Raw genomic sequence first — 26,433 nt, forward strand, 5'->3', positions numbered from 1 at the left:
CCTACAGAGAGTCTGAGCATGATTTGATCTAGAAACTTCTGTTTTGTCTTTCTGACAGCCCGCACTGTCCAGAAAACTCTCCTATCAAATCTCATGGGTACTGCGTCCCAAAAACCAGAGAGAGATTCCAAGCTAACAGAGAAACTTCTCCATTCATTATTAAGGGCTTTGTTTGTTTGTTTGTTAAATCTCTAGCAAACTTAATTAGGTAAGTTAAACTCAAAATAATAAGACAAATGCGTGGACTCTTATCTGGGAGAAATGGGTTTGATTCCCCGCTTCTCCATTTGCAGCTGCTGGAATGGCCTTGGGTCAGCCATAGCTCTCACAACAGTTGTCCTTGAAAGGGCAGCTGCTGTTAAGAACATAAGAACATAAGAGAAGCCATGTTGGATCAGGCCAACGGCCCATCAAGTCCAACACTCTGTGTCACACAGTGGCAAAAAAAATTATATACACACATACACTGTGGCTAATAGCCACTGATGGACCTGTGTTCCATATATTTATCTAAACCCTTCTTGAAGGTGGCTATACTTGTGGCCGCCACCACCTCCTGTGGCAGTGAATTCCACATGTTAATCACCCTTTGGGTGAAGAAGTACTTCCTTTTATCCGTTTTAACCTGTCTGCTCAGCAATTTCATTGAATGCCCACGAGTTCTTGTATTGTGAGAAAGGGAGAAAAGTACTTCTTTCTCTACTTTCTCCATCCCATGCATTATCTTGTAAACCTCTATCATGTCACCCCGCAGTCGACGTTTCTCCAAGCTAAAGAGTCCCAAGCGTTTCAACCTTTCTTCATAGGGAGAGTGCTCCAGCCCTTTAATCATTCTAGTTGCCCTTCTCTGGACTTTCTCCAATGCTATAATATCCTTTTTGAGGTGCGGCGACCAGAACTGCACATAGTACTCCAAATGAGACCGCACCATCGATTTATACAGGGGCATTATGATACTGGCTGATTTGTTTTCAATTCCCTTCCTAATAATTCCCAGCATGGCGTTGGCCTTTTTTATTGCAGACGCACACTGTCTTGACATTTTCAGTGAGTTATCTACCACGACCCCAAGATCTCTCTCTTGGTCAGTCTCTGCTAGAGCTCTCTCAGCCCCAACCACCTCACAGGATGCCTGTTGTGGGTTAAGGAGATAAAGGAGATTGTGAGGCACTCTGAAACTCTTATTTTGGTCAACAAAGCTTCTGTATCATTGTTGTTGTTATTTTACTATTCTTGTGGTTGATAATTGTTATTTATATATATATATATTCTACATTTTTGTATTATATTGTATTTATTTTATTCTCTCTTTTTGACTTGCTAATTTAATATATTGTAATACACTTCTTTTTTCTCAATAAAAGTTTTCACAAGTTTTTTTTTTTTTAAACAAAGCTGCTGATTGGCCACTGGAGATTTGATTGGCTATGCAAATTTTTACAAACATTCTTTTGGCAGCCGCTGCCACCACAGCGCAAAGATATTTCGTATATAACTGAAGGCGAACTGCGGCAGCCATTTTGTGGCGGCACCCACCATGTTCACAAGCTCAAAAAGATTGGGGAACCCTACTGCAGAGATATTAATAAGACAAAAAAATGTGTGTCACTTGCTCTTACCTAGGTAGGTCAGCTTCCTCTGTTCCTGACTGAACGCCCAATCGCAGCTTTTGTTATACCTATGTGAAGGAAGGGACCGAAGTGCAGATCCTTGCCTCGCCCCACAGGTCACTGTGATGCTGATATGAGGTGAAAGGCCTTCATGTTCCACCAGTAAGTAATTCCCAGCAGTGAAGTTATCAAACGTCGCCACGTACTGGAGAAGAGAACCATCATGAACATTCATGTCCCAGAAAGTGACACCTAGAGAGCCATTCATGTCCCAGATAGCCCGTTTGGTGTAGTGGTTAAGTGCGCTGACTCTTATCTGGGAGAACCGGGTTTGATTCCCCACTTCTCCACCTGGACCTGCTGGAATGGCCTTGGGTCAGCCATAGCTCTGGCAGAGGTTGTCCTTGAAAGGGCAGCTGCTGTGAGAGCCCTCACAGGGTGTCTGTTGTGAGGGGAGAAGATATAGGAGATTGTAAGCCGCTCTGAGTCTCTGATTCAGGAAGAAGGGCAGGGTATAAATCTGCAATTCTTCTTATTCTATGTCTGATATTTTGTAAAACATACAAGAGGAGAAGCAGGACAGAAACAGCAGAAGGGACATTCCTTTGTCTAGCAATAATGTCACTACCTCAAAAAAAATTCACAAGCTTTACGCTTGAGGGATCAAATCCCTGACATAAAGGGTATCCAGTTGTTCTCAACTGGAACTAAGACCTTCTCAGCCCTGGCTCCAGACTGGTGGTAATCTCAACCTAGTTACAGCCACGCCCTGAGGGGGCCTGCCTCAGTTCCACAGAGTGTGTAAAACAGAGATGCCCCATCAGGCCTATGGCTGGACTTCCTGATGTCCTGGTGGACCTCTTGATGGCACTTCAGGTTTATTGGCCACTGTGTGACACAGAGTGTTTGACTGGATGGGCCACTGGCCTGATCCAACATGGCTTCTCTTATGTTCTTATGTGACACAGAGTGTTGGACTGGAGGGGCCACTGGCCTGATCCAACCTGGCTTCTCTTATGTTCTTATGTGACACAGAGTGTTGGACTGGAGGGGCCACTGGCCTGATCCAACATGGCTTCTCTTATGTTCTTATGTGACACAGAGTGTTGGACTGGATGAGCCACTGGCTTGATCCAACATGGCTTCTTTTATATTCTTATGAGACACAGTGTGTTGGACTGGATGGGCCATTGCCCTGATCCAACATGGCTTCTCTTATGTGACATAGAGTGTTGGACTGGATGGGCCACTGGCCTGATCCAACATGGCTTCTCTTATGTTCATATGAGACACAGAGTGTTGGACTGGATGGGCCATTGCCCTGATCCAACATGGCTTCTCTTATGTTCTTATGTGATACAGAGTGTTGGACTGGATTGGCCATTGCCCTGATCCAACATGGCTTCTCTTATGTTCTTATGTGATACAGAGTGTTGGACTGGATGGGCCACTGGCCTGATCCAACATGGCTTCTCTCATGTGACACAGAGTGTTGGACTGGATGGGCTACTGGCATGATCCAACATGGCTCCTCTGAAGTTCTTACGGTTGAGGACAGCAATGGCTTTCGTATCATCACTCTGTCATGGCTTCCCCTATACTCAGTTTGCCATCTGTCCAAGGAGAGAGTGAAAACTGCTGCACCATCATTTATCTAGGATCTTCACTGATTTTATCTCCTGTTCATTATATTTTAACCACTGTATGTTTTATTATGATGTATACCACTCTGAGCCCTCTAGAGGAGGGTAGTCTATAAATTTAGATGATGATTGAGTCCAAGAATGATGAATTGTTTGACTCCTTGGGAAGTCACCAGTTCAAAAATATGTTCTCGTTATCGGGGGTGGGGTGTAGAAAAAGCCAAAGAGGAACTACTTTGCATATTAGGCCACACCCTTTGACATCACCATTGTTTCATACAGGGTTTTTGGGTAGAAAAAGCCCAACAGGAACATATTTACATATCAGGCCACACCCCCTGATGTCTACCTGCGTTCCTGTGTGCTCATGCTCAAAAAAACCCGGCTTGTTATCAAAAGCATCAAAAGGAAAGGAAAGGTCCCCTGTGCAAGCACCAGTTGTTTCTGACTCTGGGGTGACGTTGCTTTCACAATGTTTTCACGGCAGACTTTTTACGGGGTGGTTTGCCCTTGCCTTCCCCAGTCATCTACACTTTACCCCCCAGCAAGCTGGGGACTCATTTTACCAACCTTGGAAGGATGGAAGGCTGAGTCAACCTGAAAACCCAGCTTCCGCCGGGGATCAAACTCAGGTCGTGAGCATCAAACAACGCACTTAATAAAGTAGTAGACACTTTCCAGAAGGTTCCCTCTGCTGTTTCTGTGGTATGAAGGTTTATTTCCCCTGGCTGAGGGGGATTTGAGGGATGTGGCTCTGTGGCAGAGCATCTGCTTGGCAAGCAGAAGGTCCTTGGCTCCATCCCCAGGATCTCCAGTTAAAAGAGGATCAGGTGGAAGATGATGTGAAAGACCTCTGCCTAAACAGCCGCTGCCTGTCTGGGTAGAAAATATTGACCTTGATGGAGCAGTGGTCTCATTCAGAATAAGGCAGCTTCATCTGTTCATGTGATTCAACATAAATTATGGGCATGAACAAGAACTCGTGGGCACTCAATGAAACTGCTGAGCAGTCGGGTTAGAACAGATAAAAGGAAGTTCTTTTTCACCCAAAGGGTGATGAACACGTGGAATTCACTGCCACAGGAGGTGGCGGCAGCTACAAACATAGCCAGTTTCAAGAGGGAAAAGGATAAACATATGGAGCAGAGGTCCATCAGTGGCTCTTAGCCACACTGTATTGTTGGAACTCTCTTTCTCGGGCAGTGATGCTCTGTATTCTTGGTGTTTTGGGTGGGAGCCGCAGTGGGAGGGCTTCTAGTGTCCTAACGCCACTGATGGACCTCCTGATGGCACCTGGGTTTTTTGGCCACTTTGTGACAGAGTGTTGGACTGGATGGGCCATTGGTCTGATCCAACATGGCTTCTCTTTTGTTCTTACATCTGGGGCAGTGATGCTCTGTACCCCCAAGTTTCAAAATGATTGGACCAGGGAGTCCAATTCTATGAGCCCCAAAAGAAGGTGCCCTATCCTTCATGATTTCCTACGAAAGGAAGGCATTTAAAAAGGTGTGCTGTCCCTTTAAATGTGATGGCCAGAACTCCCTTGGAGTTCAATTATGCTTGTCACACCCTTCCTCCTGGCTCCGCCCCCAATGTCTCCTGACTTCACCCCCAAAGTCCCCAGATATTTCTTGAACTGGACTTGGCAACCCTATCAATCGCACAGGAGCTACACAGCCTCTATTTACTCCATTGGTTGAGCTCCTCCCTTGGGAAGGAAGGGGAGGAGTGAAAGTTTCCTTTGCCAGGCTCTCTCAATCGCACAGCGAAGCTACTGCGCCAACTCTCTTTTCCTTCCATTGGCTGAGGCTCCACCCCCTCATCTTCTGGCATTACATTTTATGACACACACGGCCCGGCCCAACAAGGCCTCATTTGTGTCAGATCCGGCCCTCATACCAAATGAGTTTAACACCCTTGACCTAACCCCTTCAAACAGAAGATCCCTCTTTTGAGATTATATTAAATTCTACAGTATTTTCAGTCTGGGTTCTCCCCAATCCCTCCCACGATATACAAATCCAGTTTTTACACAACACAAACAATACACTATACAGTTGTGGTGAAAAGCTATCCTTCTTTACCTGTAGATTCACATTTGCCAGAGGGTTTTCGAATGACAGAGTATACGTTTCCTGGTCCACAAGAATAGCCATCCAGCCATAGGCATTTGACAGAATGTCATGGACATAATTGACGGTCGTTGTCTTATTGCGGCTATCAGTCAATTTTAAATTGTAAGGACGGACAGAGGTCTTTCTGGAAAACAAAAAGAGAATCTGCCCAAATATTAGGGTTGCCAATCCCCAGGTGGAGGCAGGGGATCCCCCGGTTCGGAGGCCCTCCCCCCACTTCAGGGTCGTCAGAAAGCGAGGGGAGGGGAGGGAAATGTCTGCTAGGAACTCTATTACTCCCTATGGAGATTTATTCCCATAGAAAATCATGGAGAGTTGATCCATGGGTATCTGGAGCTCTGGGGGTGGGCTGTTTTTTGGGTTAGGGGCACCAAATTTTCAGTATAGCATCTAGTGCCTCTCCCCAAAATACCCCCCAAGTTTCAAAACGATTGGACCAGGGGGTCCAATTCTATGAGCCCCAAAAGAAGGTGCCCCTATCCTTCATTATTTCCTATGGAAGGAAGGAATTGAAAAGGTGTGATGGCCAGAACTCCCTTTGGAGTTCAATGATGCTCGTCACAGCCTTGATCTTGGCTCCACCCCTAATGTCTCCTGGCTCCACCCCCAAAGTCTCCTGGCTCCACCCCCAAAGTCCCCAGATATTTCTTGAATTGGACTTGGCAACCCTACCAAATATCCACATGTCATTTCTTAATGGTGGCTGCCATGTGAGCGGACAGATGAGTGGGGTGCGCTTCCTGTTTTTTAAAAAATCACATTCACAGACTGAAATTAGCACAAAATAGGATTGCCAGCTCTCAATTGGGAAATTCCTGGGCGTTTGAAGGGTGGAGCCTGGGGAGGACGGAGTATGGGGAGCGGAGGGGTCTCAGCAAGATATAACACCATAGAGCCTGCCCTCCAAAGCAGCCGTTTTCTCCAAGGGAACTGATCTCTGTTATCTGGAGAGCCGTTGTAATGCCAAGAGATCTCCAGGTGGAACCAGGAAGTTGGCAACCCTCCAAGCACAGAGGATGCAAAGTCAACAGAGAGCAATTTCCACTTTTCAGAATCTGGCTCAATGGTTTCCATTACAGACCTCCAAAACTCTGGATCAGACAGCTGAGAGCCAGTTTGGCGTAGTGGTTAAGTGTGAGGACTCTTATCTGAGAGAACTGGGTTTGATTCCCCACTCCTCCACTTGCACCTGCTGGAAGGGCCTTGGGTCAGCCAGAGCTCTCTTATCTGGGAGAACCGGGTTTGATTCCCCACTCCTCCACTTGCAGCTGCTGGAATGGCCTTGGGTCAGCCAGAGCTCTCTTATCTGGGAAGGGCAGCTGCTGTGAGAGCCCTCTCAGCCCCACCCACCTCACAGGGTGTCTGTTGTGGCGGAGGAAGATAAAGGAGATGGTGAGCCACTCTGAGATTCGGAGTGGAGGGCGGGATATAAATCCATTATCTTCTTCTTCAGTGCTCCTTCCTCACACATTTTTGTCTTCGCTCAGGAAAAATTATCCCAGAGCAGATGTATTCAGATGTACTCAGAGCAGATGCAGTAGCTCACAACTTTAATGCCAGTAGCTCATGAAGTACGATTTTTGCTCACAAAACTCCACAGCTTAGAGGGAGCACTGGTTTGGGGGAGCCCGCTTTCCCACGGTCTTCTCTTCCATGAATTACCTCCATCTTCTATACGTAGCTTCCCTTCTCGGCTACCAATCTGAACTGACTTCCTGATAAACAAGCACTTTTCTTGGGCTTGCGGTTTGCAGTTACATAAGATTATAAAATCATAATGACGGATGCTTCCATTTAGAAGCCATAATTTCCACACACACACCCACACCCACAACCTTGTGCATTTCCGTTTGTCTAACGGGTTTTTATTTTTCCCTCCTAACGGCTTTAAATAGCCTGTTTTGGGCAGTGCTTGGGAAAGAGAATGAATCAACTGATCGGCGACTGACAATCGGTGGTCATGGGGGGCATCCATGAGCTCTGGGAGGCTTGAGCAGAACAGGGGGGAAGCTGGCCACACCCTGTTCTCAACATTTTGTGCTGCTCAGCATGCTCGGTTCTCAAGAGGCTGTTTTGTTTTGATGCCTCTTGGTTAACTGGCAAATATCCCCCCCCCCTCCCCAAGGTGGGTAGTACAACAAGTGTTTGGAAACCCAGTAGTTTTTTTCTGCTTTTGTGACTGGAACAGGAACTTACCAGTTTACCATCCATTGTAAGAGCCCCGTGGCGCAGAGTGGTAAAGCTGCAGTACTGCAGTCTGAACTCTCTGCTCACGACCTGAGTTCGATCCCAGCGGAAGCTGGTTCAGGTAGCCGGCTCCAGGCGGACTCAGCCTTCCATCCTTCCGAGATCAGTCAAATGAGTCCCCAGCTTGCTGGGGGGAAAGTGTAGAGGACTGGGGAAGGCAATGGCAAACCACCCCGTAAAAAAAAGTCTGCCGCGAAAACGTGAAAGCAACATCACCCCAGAGTCGAAAACGACTGGTGCTTGCACAGGGGACTACCTTTACCTTTTTATAAGAGGAGTGGCCAAACTTGCTTAATGTAAGAGCCGCAGAGAATAAATGTCAGATATTTGAGAGCCGCAAAATATGAATGTCAGATGTTTGAGAAGGAGGGAGGGAGGGAGGAAGGAAGGAAGGAAGGAAGGAAGGAAGGAAGGAAGGAAGGAAGGAAGGAAGGAAGGAAGGAAGGAAGGAAGGAAGGAAGGAGAGAGGAAGGGAGGGAGGGAAGAAGGAAGGAAGGGAGGGAGGGAGGGAGGGAAGGAGGAAGGAAGGAAGGAAGGAAGGAAGGAAGGAAGGAAGGAAGGAAGGAAGGAAGGAAGGAAGGAAGGAAGGAAGGAAGGAAGGAAGGAAGGAAGGAAGGAAGGAAGGAAGGAAGGAAGGAAGGGAGGAAGGGAGGGAGGGAGGGAGGGATGTTTGCATATTAGGCCATATCTCCTGACATCACCATTGTTCTCACAGGGCTTTTTTATAGAAAAAGCCCAGCAAGAATTCATTGCATATTAGGCCACACCCCCCCGACACCAAGCCAGCTAGAGCTGTGTTCCTGGCTCAAAAAAAGCTCTGTGAGACTCAGACCTTTTTTCACATTCTACCTCAGATCTGCTAGATATTCCTTGTCCTAGACGAGAGGTCCCCCAATATTTTTGAGCCGGCAGCCACCGGTGGAATTCTGACACACTGTGCTGGGTGCAGCCACAAAATGGCTTCCATAGCGTACTTTCAGCCACACAGTGAAGATTCTGGTGCTGTGGTGGAAGCTGCTGCCAAAACAATGTTTTTAAATCTGCCCAGCCAAAAGCCCCTTCCGGCCACACCCACTTTTTAAAAACACAGGGTGGTAAAGTGTTGGCAGGGGTCATGATACCGATGGGCACCACATTGGGGACGCTTGTCCTGGACCCAACGATGAACGTTGTCTAAAGCCTGTAGATATTTGTTATGAAATGGACTAAATTAGACAGGAAGATCAAATCAGTCAGTCCTAAGGGAAATCAACCCTATTCCCTGGAAGGTCAGATGCTGAAGCTGAAGCCACCAAATACCTGGGCCACCAAATGAGAAGGGAGCACTCCCTAGAGAAGACCCTGAAGCTGGGAAAGACAGAAGGCAAAAGAAGAAGGGGATGGCAAAAGATGAGATGGCTGGACAGCATTACTGATGTAACTAACACGAATTTGAGCAGACTTCGGAGAATGGTGGAAGACAGGAGGGCCTGGCGCGACTTGGTCTGTGGGGTCGCAAAGAGTCGGACTCGACTGTGCGACTGAACGACAACAAATTTGAAAGGCATTCTAAACCTGATGTCTGACAATCCTAACGCTTCGCCATATAACCCTTCCCCCTCCAGCAGCACGCTCTGCAAAATGCAAAAGAAGAAATCCAGTAATGACTACATTGCCGTTCAAGCTGCGAGACCAAAACACTGCTAAAAGCCTGAGAAGGCATTAGTAGTACCCCATGCCAACCTCCCTTAAAAAAATCTTGAACCGATTTTTTATTGAATCATTGCAAACCTCTCCTCTCCTGCCTTCCCACCAGAGAAGGTTTCCAAGCGAGCCACCCCGCTTTCGGTTCCAAACAATGGCTCTGGTTTTTTATTTTATGCCCCGTCAAGCTGGCACCAAAATAGAACTACTATATCGCTAGCATAATTGAGCGCTCTCCTGCAATCCACAATTAGCACTGTTTTAATTTGCCCTAAATAGCCAGTGATTTTCACTCTGCCCTAAATAGCCACCAATCTACCTCTCCTTAATGTTAATGGAGCAGAGGAGGGCATGAGTATTCGTAATTCGGAGGAGCCGGGGGAGTCTGCACGGATCATTAGCCCAAAAGCACTTCCATTACCGAGGGAGAAGGGGGTCTCTCTAGGATCTGTTCTCGCCTTTATGCCGAAGAAGCCGGGAGGAGGCAAAAGCCATAATGCAAACCCAACCTTCGCCTCTAACCGTCGGATGCCGATGGAAATTATAAACACAGACCCGGGTGATCGTCGAGCAAGGCTGGCTCGTAGCGCGCCAAGTTTCAACGAAGAAACAAAACGATGCCTCCGACATCGTGACATGACTGCTAGGAGGAACTCGGTAGCCCGAGTGAGAAACTGACGGCGGTGGTTCTATAACGCAGTTACGTAATTTAGCTCGACGGTGGGACCGCAAAAACTGTTGAGCGCGGATGGCACACAAAGGATTTGCTAAACCAATCAACAGCTCCAAGAGGAATAAATATTAAGCCTCCTGTTTATGTTTACCATTAGCTTACTTGTCCTAAGGGTCCGTCTCTCTCCTGCGTTGAAGACAAACACTCTCTTTAGCGCTAAGTGTTTCCCATTTGGTGTGTTTGTGCGACGATCTCGTATAATTATCTATCTCCGGGAAAGAAAAGGAAAAGAAAACCCACAGTTTAAAAAGCTGACTCAGAACGGGGGCTGCTAAGGCAAGTATAGTTTGACGCTGAAACAGAACGCTTCGTTCACAAAGGTACCAACCTCCAGGTGGAACCTGGGGATCCATCAGAATTAAAGGATATCACCAGACTACCAAGATCAGTTCCCCTGGAGAAAATGGAGGCTTCAGAGGGCGAACTCTGTGGCATCGTACCTCACTGAAGTCCCTGGCCTCCATTGGCTTCACCCCCAAATCTCAAGGAGTTCCACATCCTGGATCTGGAAATCTTACCTCCCACCTCCATTGGTGGCTGGGGTGCCTGGAAACCCCCTGTTCATTCATGGGAAGTCATAAGAACATAAGAGAAGCCATGTGGGATCACGGCAATGGCCCATCCAGTCCAACACTCTGTGTCACATAAGAACAGAAGAGAAGCCATGTTGGATCAGGCCAATTGCCCCTCCAGTCCAACACTCTGTGTCACACAGTGGCCAAAAAACCCAGGTGCCATCAGGAGGTCCATCAGTGGGGCCAGGACACTAGAAGCCCTCCCACTGTTTCCCCCCTCCAAGCACCAAGAATACAGAGCATCACTGCCCCAGACATAAGAATATAACGGAAGCCATGTTGGATCAGGCCAATGGCCCATCCACTCCAACACTCTGTGTCACATAAGAACATAAGAGAAGCCAGGTTGGATCAGGCCAGTGGACCATCCACTCCAACACTCTGTGTCACAGAAGAACATAAGAGAAGCTGTTGGATCAGGCCAATGGGCCATCCAGTCCAACACTCTCTGTCACATAAGAACATAAGAGAAGCCATGTTGGATCAGGCCAATGGCCCATCCACTCCAACACTCTGTGTCACAGAAGAACATTAGAGAAGCCATGTTGGATCAGACCAATGGCCCATCCAGTCCAACACTCTGTGTCACATAAGAACATAAGAGAAGCCATGTTGGATCAGGCCAATGGCCCATCCACTCCAACACTCTATGTCACATAAGAACATAAGAGAAGCCCTGTTGGATCAGGCCAATGGCCCATCCAGTCCAACACTCTGTGTCACATAAGAACATAAGAGAAGCCATGTTGGATCAGGCCAATGGCCCATCCAGTCCAACACTCTGTGTCACAGAAGAAAATAAGAGAAGCCCTGTTGGATCAGGCCAATGGCCCATCCAGTCCAACACTCTCTGTCACATAAGAACATAAGAGAAGCCATGTTGGATCAGGCCCATGGCCCATCCAGTCCAACACTCCGTGTCACATAAGAACATAAGTGAAGACATGTTGGATCAGGCCCATGGCCCATCCAGTCCAACACTCTGTGTCACACAGTGGCCAAAAAAACCAGGTGCCATCAGGAGGTCCACTAGTGGGACCAGGACACTAGAAGCGCTCCCACTGTATCCCACCACCACCACCATCACCAAGAATACAGAGCAACACTTGCCCCAGACAGAGAGTTCCATCCATATGTTGTGGCTAATAGCCACTGATGCTCCTCAGCTCCATACGTTTATCCAGGGGTGGAATTGTAGCTCCATTGTGTATTAGGCCACACACCCCTGATGTAGCCAATCCTCCAAGAGCTTACAAGGCTCTTTTTTGAAAGCTCTTGGGGGATTGGCTAATTCAGGTGGGTGTGGCCTAATATGCAAAGCAGCTCCTGCTAGAATTCCACCCCTGTGTTTATCCAGCCCTCTCTTGAAGTTGCCGCCACCTCCTGTGGCAATGAATTCCTTGTGTTAATCGCCCTTTGGGGGAAGAAGTACTTCCTTGTATCCGTTCTAACCCGACTGCTCAGCAAGTCTGCATACAGCAAGTCCTCTTCAGTGACTAGGTTAGATGCAGGGTAAGGGCACGGCATGCATAGAGAGAAGCTGTTTATGCCTTATGTGAACCCAACCAGTTCCTGCTCCATGGATAGTGTTGTCAACTCCCAGGAGGTGGGGTGGGGTGGTGAGAGGTCACTTGGAGAGCCTGTTTGGTGTAGTGGTTAAGTGTGCGGACTTTTATCTGGGAGAACCGGGTTTGATTCCCCACTCCTCCCCTTGCACCTGCTGTTATGGCCTTGGGTCAGCCAGAGCTCTGGCAGAGGTTGTCCTTGAAAGGGCAGCTGCTGTGAGAGCCCTCTCCAGCCCCACCCACCTCATAGGGTGTCTGTTGTGGGGGAGGAAGGTAAAGGAGATTGTGAGCCGCTCTGAGACTCTTCGGAGTGGAGGGCGGGATATAAATCCAATATCTTCTTCTCATCTTCTTGTAGGATAAAGACAGCACAACCAAAGTTATAGTGACCAAATAACTAAGAATGTGTTGAAACAAAAGCATGCAAATGCGTTCAATAGAAGACTACGTAAATAGCAATAACAGTTCCCCAAAAGCCTTTTGGAGTTCAGTGCCATTTTGAAATCTTAGTGGAGACTTTCTGCCCCATTTGTCCCTTGGGAATTCTATGCGCAGTCTTTGGACGCACTGAAAAAGGATCGTGTGGGTTTTGCAGCTTTTTGCAACTTATGGGTGCGTCAGAAACACTGATACTTTTTCGGAGCTTTTGCCCTTTGTTGAGAGATGTGGTTGGAGCACCCTGAGCTAGAAGAGAATTCGAAGCAGGAATAATCAAGCCGACCTCCTGTTCGTTGGGACTCCTTTGAGGGAACTGGGAAACTTTTGGGGGATAGCTATTGCTATTTAATTTTCTATTGAATAATAATAATAATAATAATAATACATTTTTATTTATATCCCGCCCTCCCTGCCTAGGCAGGCTCAGGGCGGCTAACAACAGTTCAATAAAATTATACAATATACAATATACAATATAAGGGCTACCCAATTTAAAACAGGTTCAAAAGCTTTTACTATACATAAAAATGTTATGAAACTGTATAAAATAGTTGTATGCTTATTTTGAAATTGCCAGTTAAGTACGATAAAACTTCAGCACTACGGTAGATTCACCACAAACTCTTCTGGAGAAAAGCAGAAGTCTTGCCCTGACGTCTGAAGTCTGTATCTTGTTAGAATCTGCCATGACTCATACTTTATGACACATTCTTATCAATCGTGTGCCATGTCACTGGCCTGAATATCTCAGGCACAGGTGCTTTTAAGTGAACTGCTGCCACTCAAGAAATTATCCACAAGATAAAGCGTTTCAGGGCTTTGAACATATTTGTATGATTTTGTTTCAATACATTCTCAGTTATTTGGTCACTATAACTTCGGTTGTGCTGTCTTTAACCCCCAGGTGGGGCCGGGAGATCTCCCAAAACTACAACTGATCTGCAGTCTACAGAGACCCATTGCCCTGGGGAAAACGGCTGCTTTGAAGGATGAACTCTATGGCATTAGACCCCGATGCGGTACTTCCCTCTCCCCAACTCCACCCCCCCCCCAGGTTCCACCCTCAAATCTCCAAGAGTTTTGCAAATTGGATCTGGCAGCCCAATTAGAGGGGTTGTGAAAAACCTGGAGATTTGGGGGATGGAGTCTGGAGAGGGCGGGGTTTGGGGAGGGGAGAGGCTTCAATGGGGTAGAATGCCATAGAGCAGGGGTGGCCAATGGTAGCTCTCCAGATGTTTTTTGCCTACAACTCCCATCAGCCCCAGCCATTGGCCATGCTGGCTGGGACTGATGGGAGCTGTAGGCAAAGAACATCTGGAGAGCTACCATTGGCCACCCCTGCCATAGAGTCCTCCTTCCAAAGCAGCCATTTTCTCCGGGGGACCTAATTTCTATCGCCTGGAGATCAGTGGTAATCCCAAGAGATCTCCACCACCCCCTGGAGGTTAGAGTTGCCAAGTCTAATTCAAGAAATATCTGGGGACTTTGGGGGTGGAGCCAGGGGACTTTGGGGTGGAGTCAGGAGCAAGGGTGTGACAAGCATCATTGAACTCCAAAGGGAGTTCCAGCCATCACATTGAAAGGGACCACACACCTTTTAAATGCCTTCCTTCCATTGGAAATAATGGATAGGGGCACCTTCTTTAGGGGCTCATAGAATTGGATCCCCTGGTCCAATCTTTTTGAAATTTGGAGGGTGTTTTGAGGAAAGGCACTGGATGCTATATTGAAAATTTGGCGTCTCTACCTCAAAAAACAGACCCCCCCCCTGAGCCCCAGATACCCAGGAGAGCCAGTTTGGTGTAGTGGTGAAGTGTGCAGATTCTTATCTGGGAGAACCAGGTTTGATTCCCCACTCCTCCACTTGCACCTGCTAGAATGGCCTTGGGTCAGCCATAGCTCTGGCAGAGGTTGTCCTTGAAAGGGCAGCTGCTGGGAGAGCCCTCTCCAGCCCCACCCACCTCACAGGGTGTCTGTTGTGGGGGAGGAAGGGAAAGCAGATTGTGAGCCGCTCTGAGACTCTTGAGTGGAGGGTGGGATATAAATCCAATATCTTCATCTACCTCACAGGGTGTCTGTTGTGGGGGAAGAAGGGAAAGGAGATTGTGAGCCGCTCTGAGACTCTTCGGAGTGGAGGGCGGGATATAAATCCAATATCTTCATCTACCTCACAGGGTGTCTGTTGTGGGGGAGGAAGGGAAAGGAGATTGTGAGCCGCTCTGAGACTCTTGAGTGGAGGGTGGGATATAAATCCAATATCTTCATCTACCTCACAGGGTGTCTGTTGTGGGGGAAGAAGGGAAAGGAGATTGTGAGCCGCTCTGAGACTCTTCGGAGTGGAGGGCGGGATATAAATCCAATATCTTCATCTACCTCACAGGGGGTCTGTTGTGGGGGAGGAAAATAAAGGAGATTGTGAGCCGCTCTGAGACTCTTCGGAGTGGAGGGCGGGATATAAATCCAATATCTTCATCTACCTCACAGGGTGTCTGTTGTGGGGGAGGAAGGTAAAGGAGATTGTGAGCCGCTCTGAGACTCTTTGGAGTGGAGGGCGGGATATAAATCCAATATCTTCTTCTACCTCACAGGGTGTCTGTTATGGGGGAGGAAGGGAAAGGAGATTGTGAGCCGCTCTGAGACTCTTCGGAGTGGAGGGCGGGATATAAATCCAATATCATCATCATCAAGGATCAATTCTCCATTATACCCTATTGGAATTGGCCTCCATAGGGAATAATGGAATGTCTAGCAGACATTTCCCTCCCCCCTCCCTCTTTCTGATAACCTGAAGTGGGGGGAGGGCCTCCAAACCAGGGGATCCCCTGCCCCCACCTGGGGATTGGCAACCCTACTGGAGGTTGTAACAAAAGGAAAAAAACTGTATAAAAGTCACAACCATTGATACAAGTCCTGGCTTGCTATTCTATATTTTTCTGCTGTTGCTGTGACATCAACCCTCTATTGTAATTGTGCCAATGTTGTTAACATCTGGAATCCACGGCTCATAGAATTGGATCCCCTGGTCCAATCTTTTTGAAACTTGGAGGGTGTTTTGAGGAAAGGCACTGAATGCTATACTGAAAATTTGGTGTCTCTACCTCAAAAAACAGACAACCCCCCCCCCCCCGAGTGTTTTTCTGTCAATAATCATAGCAGGGGTGGCCAACGGTAGCTCTCCAGATGTTTTTGCCTACAACTCCCATCAGACCCAGCTATTGGCCATGCTGGCTGGGGCTGATGGGAGTTGTAGGCAAAAAAACGTCTGGAGAGCTACCGTCGGCCACCCCTGTGTCAGAACTTGTATCTTTGCTGCTGGTCCTCTATAGTGTGACCAATGCTGTATGGTAGTTTTATTGTGGCTTAGAGCTGTATTGTTACTGAACCAAACTGACTCCATGTTGTAACCTTTGCTTAACCCAGAGTGCCTGAATAGTAATTAACCTTGCCCCACTGGTATCCAAAATATTTGGGGCTGTAGAATGAATTATGTCTTGTCTCTGCACATTCTCACACTGGGACCCTTTGAAGCCGAACAGCATGGCCTTCAGAGTAGGGAGGCATCCTCTCTACTGATAGGGATGGTGAGAAGACAGCTGCGCCCTACAATGTGAATTGTGGCTTTGTGAGATGTTTGCTTTACGTGTATAAAATCAAGCTGATGCTGGCTCTCGCCATTACTGTTATCTTGCCTTTTCCAGCACCTAGTTCTCTTCAATAAAATCCTAGCTTTGTAACTAAGTATGGGATCCGTTTGAAGTTCTTGAGTTCTGACATTATAACAGTAATCCCATTGTTCGTGGCTTATCTGTACTGGAGGCTTGGCTCGATGGCGGCTAAAGTACCAGAGGACGGAGAGCCCACCACCCCATCGGAGGACCCGCCGCTCGATCCAAACGTGACGGGGGTCCGACGCAAAATTAAGGTTCCAGCGCCCTTCTCGGTCGACGCCGCCTTCCCGGCCCCGCGAACCTGGAGCCCGCGGAAGTCCACGGCAGCAATCGACGCCGCGGAGCAGCGGTACCGAAGCATGTTGGGCGAAGGAGGGGCAGGAGACGACGACGAGAGCCAGGCGGAGGGCACGGAGCCCCGAGGGGGGGAAGACCCGATCCGGACCCTCCGCAACGAATTATTCGATTGGGTGCGGGAGATCCATGGCGATGTGCACCGTTCCCGCGTGACGATGGCCGAGGAAATGCAGCAGAACCTGGGCGCTATCCACGACCAGCTCCGCACTTTGCAAACAGCGGTCCTGGGGATACCGTATGGAGTGTTGCCACTGGGGCAACCGCCTGTCGCCCCGCCGGCCCCCGCCCCGCAGGCTCCAGCTGCCCCGGTGCCGCCGGCCCCAGCGGCCCCAGCGGCCCCGGCACCTCCGGCTCCGCCGGCTCCGGCCGCCCCGGCACCGCCGGCGCCACCCGCACCAGGGGCCCCGGCCGCCCCGGCGCCGCCTGCACTACCCGTTCCGATCCAGCCGGCCCTACCGGGCCCAGCACCACCGGCTGGGGCGCCGCGAGCGCCAGGAGGGGCCGAGGGACGGGGAAGGGAGTTGAAGATTACGTTCGATGGGAATCCGGAGGACGTGGAATACTTTACTATTCAGTGCGACACGTTTTTCACCCACTGGGGCGCCGACTACCCTACCGAGGCCAGCCGAGTGTACCACATCGCATCTCGACTGAGGGGGGCGGCCCGCAAGTGGTATGTGGGGCTTTTCATGGGGAGAAAGCCCGAATTAGCTACCGTGGCAGGGTTCCTGCACGCGATGCTCCGCCAGTATGGAGATCCCTTACGGGAGGAGAAGGCGGTCGCTGCCCTTCAACGCATCGAACAGGGCAACCGCTCCACCCGCGAGTACGCCACCGAATTCCTAGGGTACTGTGCGGCAGCGAGGGGATGGAACGAGGTCATGAAATACACCGCGTTCATCAATGGGTTGAATCCGAGCATCCTCGACCGCTGCTACAGTCAGGGAAGGCCCGACACGTTGGTCGGCTGGATCCAACTGGCCGGGGAGGTGGAGACCAACCTCCAACACGTGGGGATGAGGAGACAGCAACTAGCGAGGAAGGGGGCCAAACACACCCCAACTAAATCCGAAGGGAAGAAGGCTCCGACGACCTCCACCCCGTCTCCCGCCCGCAAGTGCTTCCAATGCGGGGACCCAAATCATCTTGCTGCTAACTGCCCTGGGAAAGCGGGTTCCACACCACCCACGGCGCGGCCAACCACCCCGGGTCCGAAGAAGAAGAAGAGCAGCCGATCGAAGGAGCCCAGTCGGGACTCCGTCGCCACTTCCTTGGCGACTGACGAGGATTTTACCACCAGCCTGGCAGCAGTCGAAGAATCGACCGAGGAGTCGGACGATACCGAGTCGGCGGGAAACGACAGCGACCTGCTTTAATGGGTGCCGCAAAGCAGGTCCAACAACAGCCGGCACTCCTCACGGTGAGAGCAACTGGGGGTTTACTTTTCATGGCCGTCACCCTCCTTAACCCGAACCTAAAGAGATTCATGCACGCCCGAGCGCTAATCGACTCAGGGTGTAACAGGGACTTGATCACCCCCCGCCTAGTTGAGGCGCTGGGATTAGCCACTTCGCCCCTGCCACAACCGATGCAGTTCCAGCAAATGGACGGGGGGCCCATGAGAGGGGAACCATGTACTTTAGAAACTCAGGCGGTCCCGGTAGGGACCGAGGAGCATTGGGGAATTGAGACTTTCGTAATCGCCCCCTCCTGCTCTTTCGACGTGGTAGTAGGCTCAGCTTGGCTCGCCCGCCACCAACCCGACATAAGGTGGGAGGAACAGATCGTCCGGTTCCCGGATTGGAGGTGCGAGCATCACCACTGGCGCCCCGAGTGGGGGCCGCACGCTCCCCCCCAAAACATGCGGGCGTGCCTCACACTCGAGGAAGTCGCCTCCATCCCCAAGGAGTACCGAGACTTAAAACTGGCATTTAGCGAGAAGGAAGCGGATGAGTTACCGCCCCACCGCCCTACAGACTGTGCCATTGAGCTAATCCCAGGGCAGCAGCTTCCCAAAGCGAAACTGTACTCCATGGGTTGGGCGGAGAAGGCTGAACTCCGAAAGTTTTTGGACAAAAATCTAAAGCGTGGCTTTATTCGACCCGCCACAGCTCCCCATGCCGCCCCCGTCCTATTCCGAAAGAAAAAGGACGGGTCTCTTAGGCTTTGCACAGATTTTCGTGCGATAAACGGGATTTCCATGTCCAACGCCTACCCGATCCCGTTGATAAAGGACTTATTAAACACCGTAGCAAAGGGGAAAATATTTACCAAACTCGACCTCCGAGACGCATACTTCCGCGTCCGCATCAAAGAGGGGGACGAGTGGAAGACAGCCTTCAACACCCCACTGGGACAATTTGAGTACCTTGTCATGCCGTTTGGGCTACAGGGAGCCCCGGGTGTTTTTATGAACTTTATTAATGAAGTGCTGCGGGACTTCCTGTTCAAGGGGGTGGTGGTGTACCTTGATGACATCATTATCTATTCACAAGATCTAAAGTCTCATGTACCTTTGGTCAGAAAAGTGTTAAGCACCCTTTGTAAACACAAACTGTATGCCAAATTGTCGAAATGTGAATTCCACAAGACCGAACTGGATTACTTGGGCTTCCGGGTGTCGGGGGAGGGATTGTCCATGGACCCCGCAAAGGTCCAAGCGGTGTTAGACTGGGAACCCCCTCGAACCCGCAAGCAGTTACAAAGTTTTATCGGGTTCGCTAACTTTTACCGCGACTTCATAAAGGGGTTCGCCACGGTCATGCTCCCTCTTACAGAACTCCTCAAAACTAAAGGGAAGGGTGACGAGGCTAAAAAACCCGGCGCACGCCTAACGTGGACGCCTGACTGTCAAAAAGCTTTCACTGAGCTAAAACGCCTCTTCACCTCCGAACCCGTGCTGGCTCACCCTGACGAACTAAAGCCCTTCGTGGTCCAATGCGACGCCTCCGACGCCGCTGTAGGAGCCATATTAATGCAGAGGGGAGAAAATGGGGTGCTCCGACCCTGTGCCTATATTTCCAGGAAATTTTCCAATGAACAAAGAAACTGGTCGGTCTGGGACAAAGAGGCATTTGCAGTCATGTTTGCCTTAAAAACCTGGCGCTCCTGGCTTGAAGGAGCGAGAGTCCCCTTCGAAATTTGGACCGATCACAAAAACCTGGAAGCCCTCACTGGGCGTCGCAAAATGACTGCAAAACAGATCCGGTGGGCAGGCTTCTTTGCTAAGTTTGACTTTGTGTTGAAACACATCCCAGGCTCAAAGAACTTTTTAGCGGACGCCCTTTCCCGCATGCCCCAACACGACAGTCTCAAGGAGGAGGTGGTGGACTCACTAATTTCCCCCTCAGCCATCGCGGGGGGGGTCACCACCCGCTCCGGTAAACAAACCAACCCTCCAGACTTAGAATTACTTTCTCGGTTCCTCTCAGAGTACAAACAGGAAACTGACCGCCCCCCCAACTTGGTCAAAGCCGAGAACGGGCTCTGGTTGCACAATGAAAAAATCTATGTGCCCGATCCCCTCAGGAAGGAGGTTTTAGACCGCTGCCACTCAAGTCGCTTAGCCGGCCACTTTGGCTATGTCAAAACACTCAACTTGCTCACCCGCCAATTTTGGTGGCCGAAAATGAAAAAAGATGTTTCAGAATTTGTACTGTCATGTCCCACTTGCCTCATGGCAAAACGAAGGGGGGGCAAACCTCCGGGCCACCTAGTTCCCCTCCCTACAGCCACCCAACCTTGGTCGGTAGTGTCCATGGACTTCATTGTCGAACTCCCGCCTTCACAAGGCAAAACAGTCATCTTGGTCGTAGTCGACACCTTTTCAAAGCAGGCTCACTTCATTCCTTGCAAACAGTTACCTACAGCCAAAAAACTTGCCCAGCTCTTTTTCACTCACATTGTACGCCTACACTCATTCCCAGACAAGGTCATTAGTGACCGCGGAACGCAGTTCGTTGCCAACTTCTGGCGGGAGTTCTGCAAACTGGCTGGCATTGAGCAAGGACTGAGTTCTGCCTACCACCCCCAGTCGGACGGACAGACGGAGAGGGTTAATGGCCTTCTAGAACAATACCTCCGCTGTTTCATTAATTTCCAGCAGTCCAACTGGGTGGATCTCCTCCCTTTTGCAGAATACGGCTACAACAATAGCCTCCATAGCTCAACCAAAACCTCCCCTTTTCAAATCATCAATGGCTACGAGGGCAAGCCATTCCCCACGCTCGCCCTCCCAGCCAGCCCATCCCAACCAACGTCATGCCAACAATGGTGGGAGGGACTTCGTGAAGGCTGGAAGGGAATTCAGGAAAACCTGGAGGAAGCGAAAAAAGCCTACAAAAAACAGTTTGACAAAAAACACTCTCCAGAGTGGGATCTAAAGGTGGGGGATACAGTTTTCCTGTCGACAAAAAATCTCCCCCTTCCCCAGTCCTGCCGCAAACTTGCACTGAAGTTCCTCGGACCTTTCAAAATCAAAAGGGTGATAAATAAAGTAACGGTGGAACTCGAACTACCCAAATCTCTAAGTAAGATCCATCCTGTTTTTCATTGCAGCTTGCTTCGGAAAGACCCTGGTGCTACGTCCTTCCATCCCAGGGCCCCACCGCCCCCTCCGACGACAGTGAGGGGTCAGAGTCACCATGAAGTCCAGGAGATCCTGGACTCCAGAGTCAAACGGGGGAAACTGTATTATTTGATCAGGTGGAAACACTTCCCCCCGAGCTGTGACGAGTGGGTCGAGTCTCAGAACGTAGTGGCTCCGCAACTGCTGAAAAAGTTTCACCTACTGTACCCGCACAAGCCCAAGGCCGGCCCCGCGGGAGGGGGCGCTTAGGGGGGGCAGTATGTCAGAACTTGTATCTTTGCTGCTGGTCCTCTATAGTGTGACCAATGCTGTATGGTAGTTTTATTGTGGCTTAGAGCTGTATTGTTACTGAACCAAACTGACTCCATGTTGTAACCTTTGCTTAACCCAGAGTGCCTGAATAGTAATTAACCTTGCCCCACTGGTATCCAAAATATTTGGGGCTGTAGAATGAATTATGTCTTGTCTCTGCACATTCTCACACTGGGACCCTTTGAAGCCGAACAGCATGGCCTTCAGAGTAGGGAGGCATCCTCTCTACTGATAGGGATGGTGAGAAGACAGCTGCGCCCTACAATGTGAATTGTGGCTTTGTGAGATGTTTGCTTTACGTGTATAAAATCAAGCTGATGCTGGCTCTCGCCATTACTGTTATCTTGCCTTTTCCAGCACCTAGTTCTCTTCAATAAAATCCTAGCTTTGTAACTAAGTATGGGATCCGTTTGAAGTTCTTGAGTTCTGACACCCTGATCATAGAGTTGGAAGGGACCACCAGGGTCATCTAGTCCAACCCCCTGAACAATGCAGGAAACCCAAAAATACCTTCCCCAAATTCAAAGGTTCTCATTGCTGTCAGATAGCCATCTAGCCTCTGTTTAAAAACCTCCAAGGATGGAGAGCCCACCACCTCCCAAGGAAGCCTGTTCCACTGAGGAATCGCTCTAACGGTCAGGAAGTTCTTCCTAATGTTGAGCCGGAAACTCTTTTGATTTAATTTCAACCCATCAGTTTTGGTCCTACCTTCCAGGGCCACAGAAAACAATTAAACAACATCCTCTATATGTGACAGCCCTTCAAGTACTTGAAGATGGTGATCATATCAACCTCTCAGTCGCCTCCTCTCCAGGCTAAACATCCCCAGCTCCTTCAACCTTTCCTCATAGGACTTGGTCTCCAGACCCCTCACCATCTTTGCTGCCCTCCTCTGGACCCATTCCAGCTTGTCTATGTCCTTCTTAAAATGTGGTGCCCAAAACTGAACACAATACTCCAGGTAAGGTCTTACCAGAGCAGAGTAAAGCAATATCATCAGATCACGTGATCTGGACACTATACTTCTGTTGATACAGCCCAAAATTGCATTTGCCTTTTTAGCGACTGCATCACACTGTTGACTCATGTTCAGCAATATGATCCACTAAATCCCCTAGATCCTTTTCGCACATACTACTGCTAAGACAAGTCTCTCCCATCCTATAACTATGCATGGGATTTTTCCTACCAAATTGCAGAAGTTTACATTTATCCCTGTTAAAATTAATTTTATTGGTTTTAGCCCAGTTTTCCAGCCTGTCAAGGTCATCCTGTGTCCTGTTTCTGTCTTCTACTGTATTTGCAACCCCTCCCAATTTAGTATCATCGGCAAATTTAATAAGCATTCTCTCTATTCCTTCATCCAAATCGTTTATAAAGATGTTGAACAAAACAGGTCCCAGGACAGATCCCTGAGGCACTCCACTTGTCACTTCTCTCCAAGAGGATGAGGAACCACTCACAAGCACTCTTTGGGTGCAATCTGTCAACCAGTTACAGATCCATCTAACGGTAACAGGATCCAAACCACATTTTACCAACTTGTCAACAAGGATAGTATGTGGAATCATATCAAAAGCCTTACGAAAATCAAGATAAACAACTTCTACAGCATTCCCCTGATCCAGCAAGGTAGTCACTTTCTCAAAAAAAAGAGATCAGGTTAGTTTGACAAGACTTGTTCTTGAGAAACCAATGCTGGCTCTTAGTAATCTTATTATCTTATTATCAATAATACTGATAATAAATTGTTTGTTTCAAAATACAGAGTAGCAAGCCAAGACTTGTATCAACAGTTGTTACTTTTATACAGGATTTTCCCCCTTTTGTTACAATATCACTTTTCTGTATAGACATCTCTTTCTGTATAACACCCTGGAAATCCCAAAAGGGTTGCATGGGAACTGCTTGATAGAAAAACTTTTATGGAGTGTTGTTTTATATACAAGTTTTTTTTGTTTTTTTGTTTTTTTGTTTTTTTGGGGGGGGGGTTGGTAGCAGGAGCTCCTATGCATATTAAGCCACACACCCCTGATGTAGCCAATCCTCTAGGAGCTTACAGGGCTCTTAGTACAGGGCCTACTGTAAGCTCCAGGAGGATTGGCTACATCAGGGTTCTGTGGCCTCCTTAGCTTCCTTGATCTGACAAGATTGGGCTACCCTGGGCCATCCAGGGCAGGGCAAGAGGTGTTGAGGTGGCTTGCCATTGCCTGCCTCTGCGTTGCAACCCTGGACTTCCTTGGTGGTCTCCCATCCAAATACCAACTAGGGCTGATCCTCCTTAGCTTCCTTGATCTGACAAGATTGGGCTAGCCAGGCGCATAAGGTGCTCAGAGGTGGTTTGACAACTTGAAGGGTGCCACATGCACAAGGCCATGCTGTTGTGTGGAAGCAGAACCACAGATGACCCACGCAGCAAAGCCAGTGTTCCCTCTAAGCCGAGTTAGTGTGAGCTAGTTCACAGGGTGTTAGTCTCCAGCTCACACATTTTTGTCTCAGCTTAGGAAGAAATGGCCCCAGAGCAAACTAATTTATGCAGAAACTCACAACTTTAAATGCCAGTAGCTCACAGCGCAGAGTTTTTGCTCACAAGACTCCACAGCTTGAGGAAGTATTGGGCAAAACCCACTTCCGCGTCATCCTTGAATTTCTCTCAACCTTTATTATGAGCACATAAAGGTAAAGGTAAAGGTAGTCCCCTGTGCAATCACCAGTCATTTTCGACTCTGGGGTGACGTTGCTTTCACAACGTTTTTACGGCAGACTTTTTACAGGGTGGTTTGCCATTGCCTTCCCCAGTCATCTACACTTCCCCCCCAGCAAGCTGGGGACTCATTTGACCAACCTCAGAAAGATGGAAGGCTGAGTCTAGAGAAAGGAAAGGAAAGGTCCCCTGTGCAAGCACCAGTCACTTCCGACTCTGGGGTGACAATGCTTTCACAATGTTTTCACGGCAGACTTTTTACGTGGTGGTTTGCCATTGCCTTCCCCAGTCATCTACACTTCCCCCCACAGCAAGCTGGGTACTCATTTGACCGACCTCAGAAGGATGGAAGGCTGAGTCTAGAGAAAGGAAAGGAAAGGAAAGGAAAGGAAAGGAAAGGAAAGGAAAGGAAAGGAAAGGAAAGGAAAGGAAAGGAAAGGAAAGGAAAGGAAAGGAAAGGAAAGGTCTCCTGAGCAAGCACCAGTCGCTTCCGACTCTGGGGTGACATTGCTTTCACAACGTTTTCACGGCAGACTTTTTACGGGGTGGCTTGCCATTGCCTTCCCCAGTCATCTACACTTTCCCCCCAGCAAGCTGGGGACTCATTTGACCGACCTCGGAAGGATGGAAGGCTGAGTCACCCTGGAGCCGGCTACCTGAACCAGCTTTCGCTGGGATGGAACTCAGGTCGTGAGCAGAGGGCTCCAACTGCAGTACTGCAGCTTTACCGCTCTGCGCCATGGGGCATTATGAACACATATCTTTCTTCAAAAAAGGTTCTGGTGGAATACTCACAGGCCAATGGACATGCGGTGAAAAGTATAACTTCCAGCACAGATGCTGCCGCTGGTAGCTTGACTGGTGTTGAGGCTGGGTCTACAGGAAGTTGGAAGTGTATCCATGGAGGGAAGGAGGCGACTCCCCTCCAGTCCTGTGATGGAGCCATCCAGATCTTCAAGAATGGCTGAATGAGGGGACGGGAATGATATCCAGTTTGGGGCATTTAAGAAGAGTACCCGTTCTGCTTTCACGGTAAATCCTCCTGAGAAGAAACAGAGAAGTATACCATGAGAAAACCAATCTCTTATAGGCAATGTTCCGTCTAAGCTGTGGGATTTTGTGAGCAACAATTCTACTTCATGGGCTACCGGCATTAAAGTTGTGAGCTACTGCATCGATTAGTCTGCTCTGGAGCCACGCTTCCGAAACTAAGACAAAAATGTCTGAGGCAGAGGCTAAAGTTCACACTAACTCAGCCTAGAGGGAACATGGCTTATAGGCTAACCTCCAGGGCTCATAACAGTAGGGAGAAAAATATTGTAACTCTATGGTAAAACCACAGAGTTCTTTTGGCACTTCCTAGAGGTGTGAATCCTTACTTGGATAGTCCAGCCTAGCCTGATCCAGAGGTGGAATTCTAGCAGGAGCTCCTTTGCATATTAGGCTACACACCCCTGATGTAGTCAATCCTCCAAGAGCTTACAAATAACAGCCTTGTAAGTTCTTGGAGGATTGGCTACATCAGGGGTGTGTGGCCTAAAATGCAAAGGAGCTCCTGCTAGAATTCCACCCCTGGTCTGATCCAATTACTATGGGGGGGGAGGGACATTGAAAATGCCTCTTTAGGCATTAAATATACATATCAAAGAAGGCCTTAGGTAAGACTCCGAATAATTACTGAGGAGATCTACCACATTTCGTCCTCTTTGCTTCAAAACCCCCCGCACGCACGCTCCCACTTTCTGCCTCTACCCATAAATTCTGCTAGTTTTCATGCAGTTGCCTTAGTGATCTGTCTTTGAATGTTAATTTTTAAGTAGGAAGGGGTTGTTTATGCGGTCTTATGCTTATGTTCTTTTACACATGTTCCTGCCTGGCTCACTGGAGCCTTGAGGACTGAGCTTGGGGACTCAGGAACAACGGGCAGTAGGATCCAAATCTCTGCTGCCCTGCTCCAATCAGAAGCCCCTGCTGATTCAATCATCCAATGGCATTCTAGCGCGGGAACATAGAACTATATAAAATTGGCTCTGTTGGCCCTGTTGAGCAGTCTTCTACTTCAACAGTTTATTAAGCTGTAACTTAATAAAGAGAGCTACGGTCACTGCAACCTCGTCTCCTGAATTCGTTGAGCCCACTATATTATAGGAGGTTTTTTTTATGCCTCGGCTTAAA

The 26,433-nt window shown here is 48.9% G+C and overlaps 1 protein-coding gene across 1 annotated transcript in view; it reads right to left on the reverse strand.

Annotated features, from left to right (window-relative positions):
• Positions 1-26,433, reverse strand: part of PKHD1 (PKHD1 ciliary IPT domain containing fibrocystin/polyductin) — a 323,925-nt gene that overhangs the window by 60,373 nt on the left and 237,119 nt on the right. The window contains exons 37-39 of the mRNA XM_060256755.1: positions 25,054-25,300; positions 5,338-5,512; positions 1,620-1,815 (exon numbers count right to left, since the gene is read on the reverse strand). Coding sequence (XP_060112738.1) covers positions 1,620-1,815; positions 5,338-5,512; positions 25,054-25,300 — 618 coding nt within the window. The remainder of the gene's footprint in view (positions 1-1,619; positions 1,816-5,337; positions 5,513-25,053; positions 25,301-26,433) is intronic.

The sequence above is a fragment of the Heteronotia binoei genome, chromosome 1 (genome assembly GCF_032191835.1).
Source record: "Heteronotia binoei isolate CCM8104 ecotype False Entrance Well chromosome 1, APGP_CSIRO_Hbin_v1, whole genome shotgun sequence".
Lineage (NCBI taxonomy): Eukaryota > Metazoa > Chordata > Lepidosauria > Squamata > Gekkonidae > Heteronotia > Heteronotia binoei.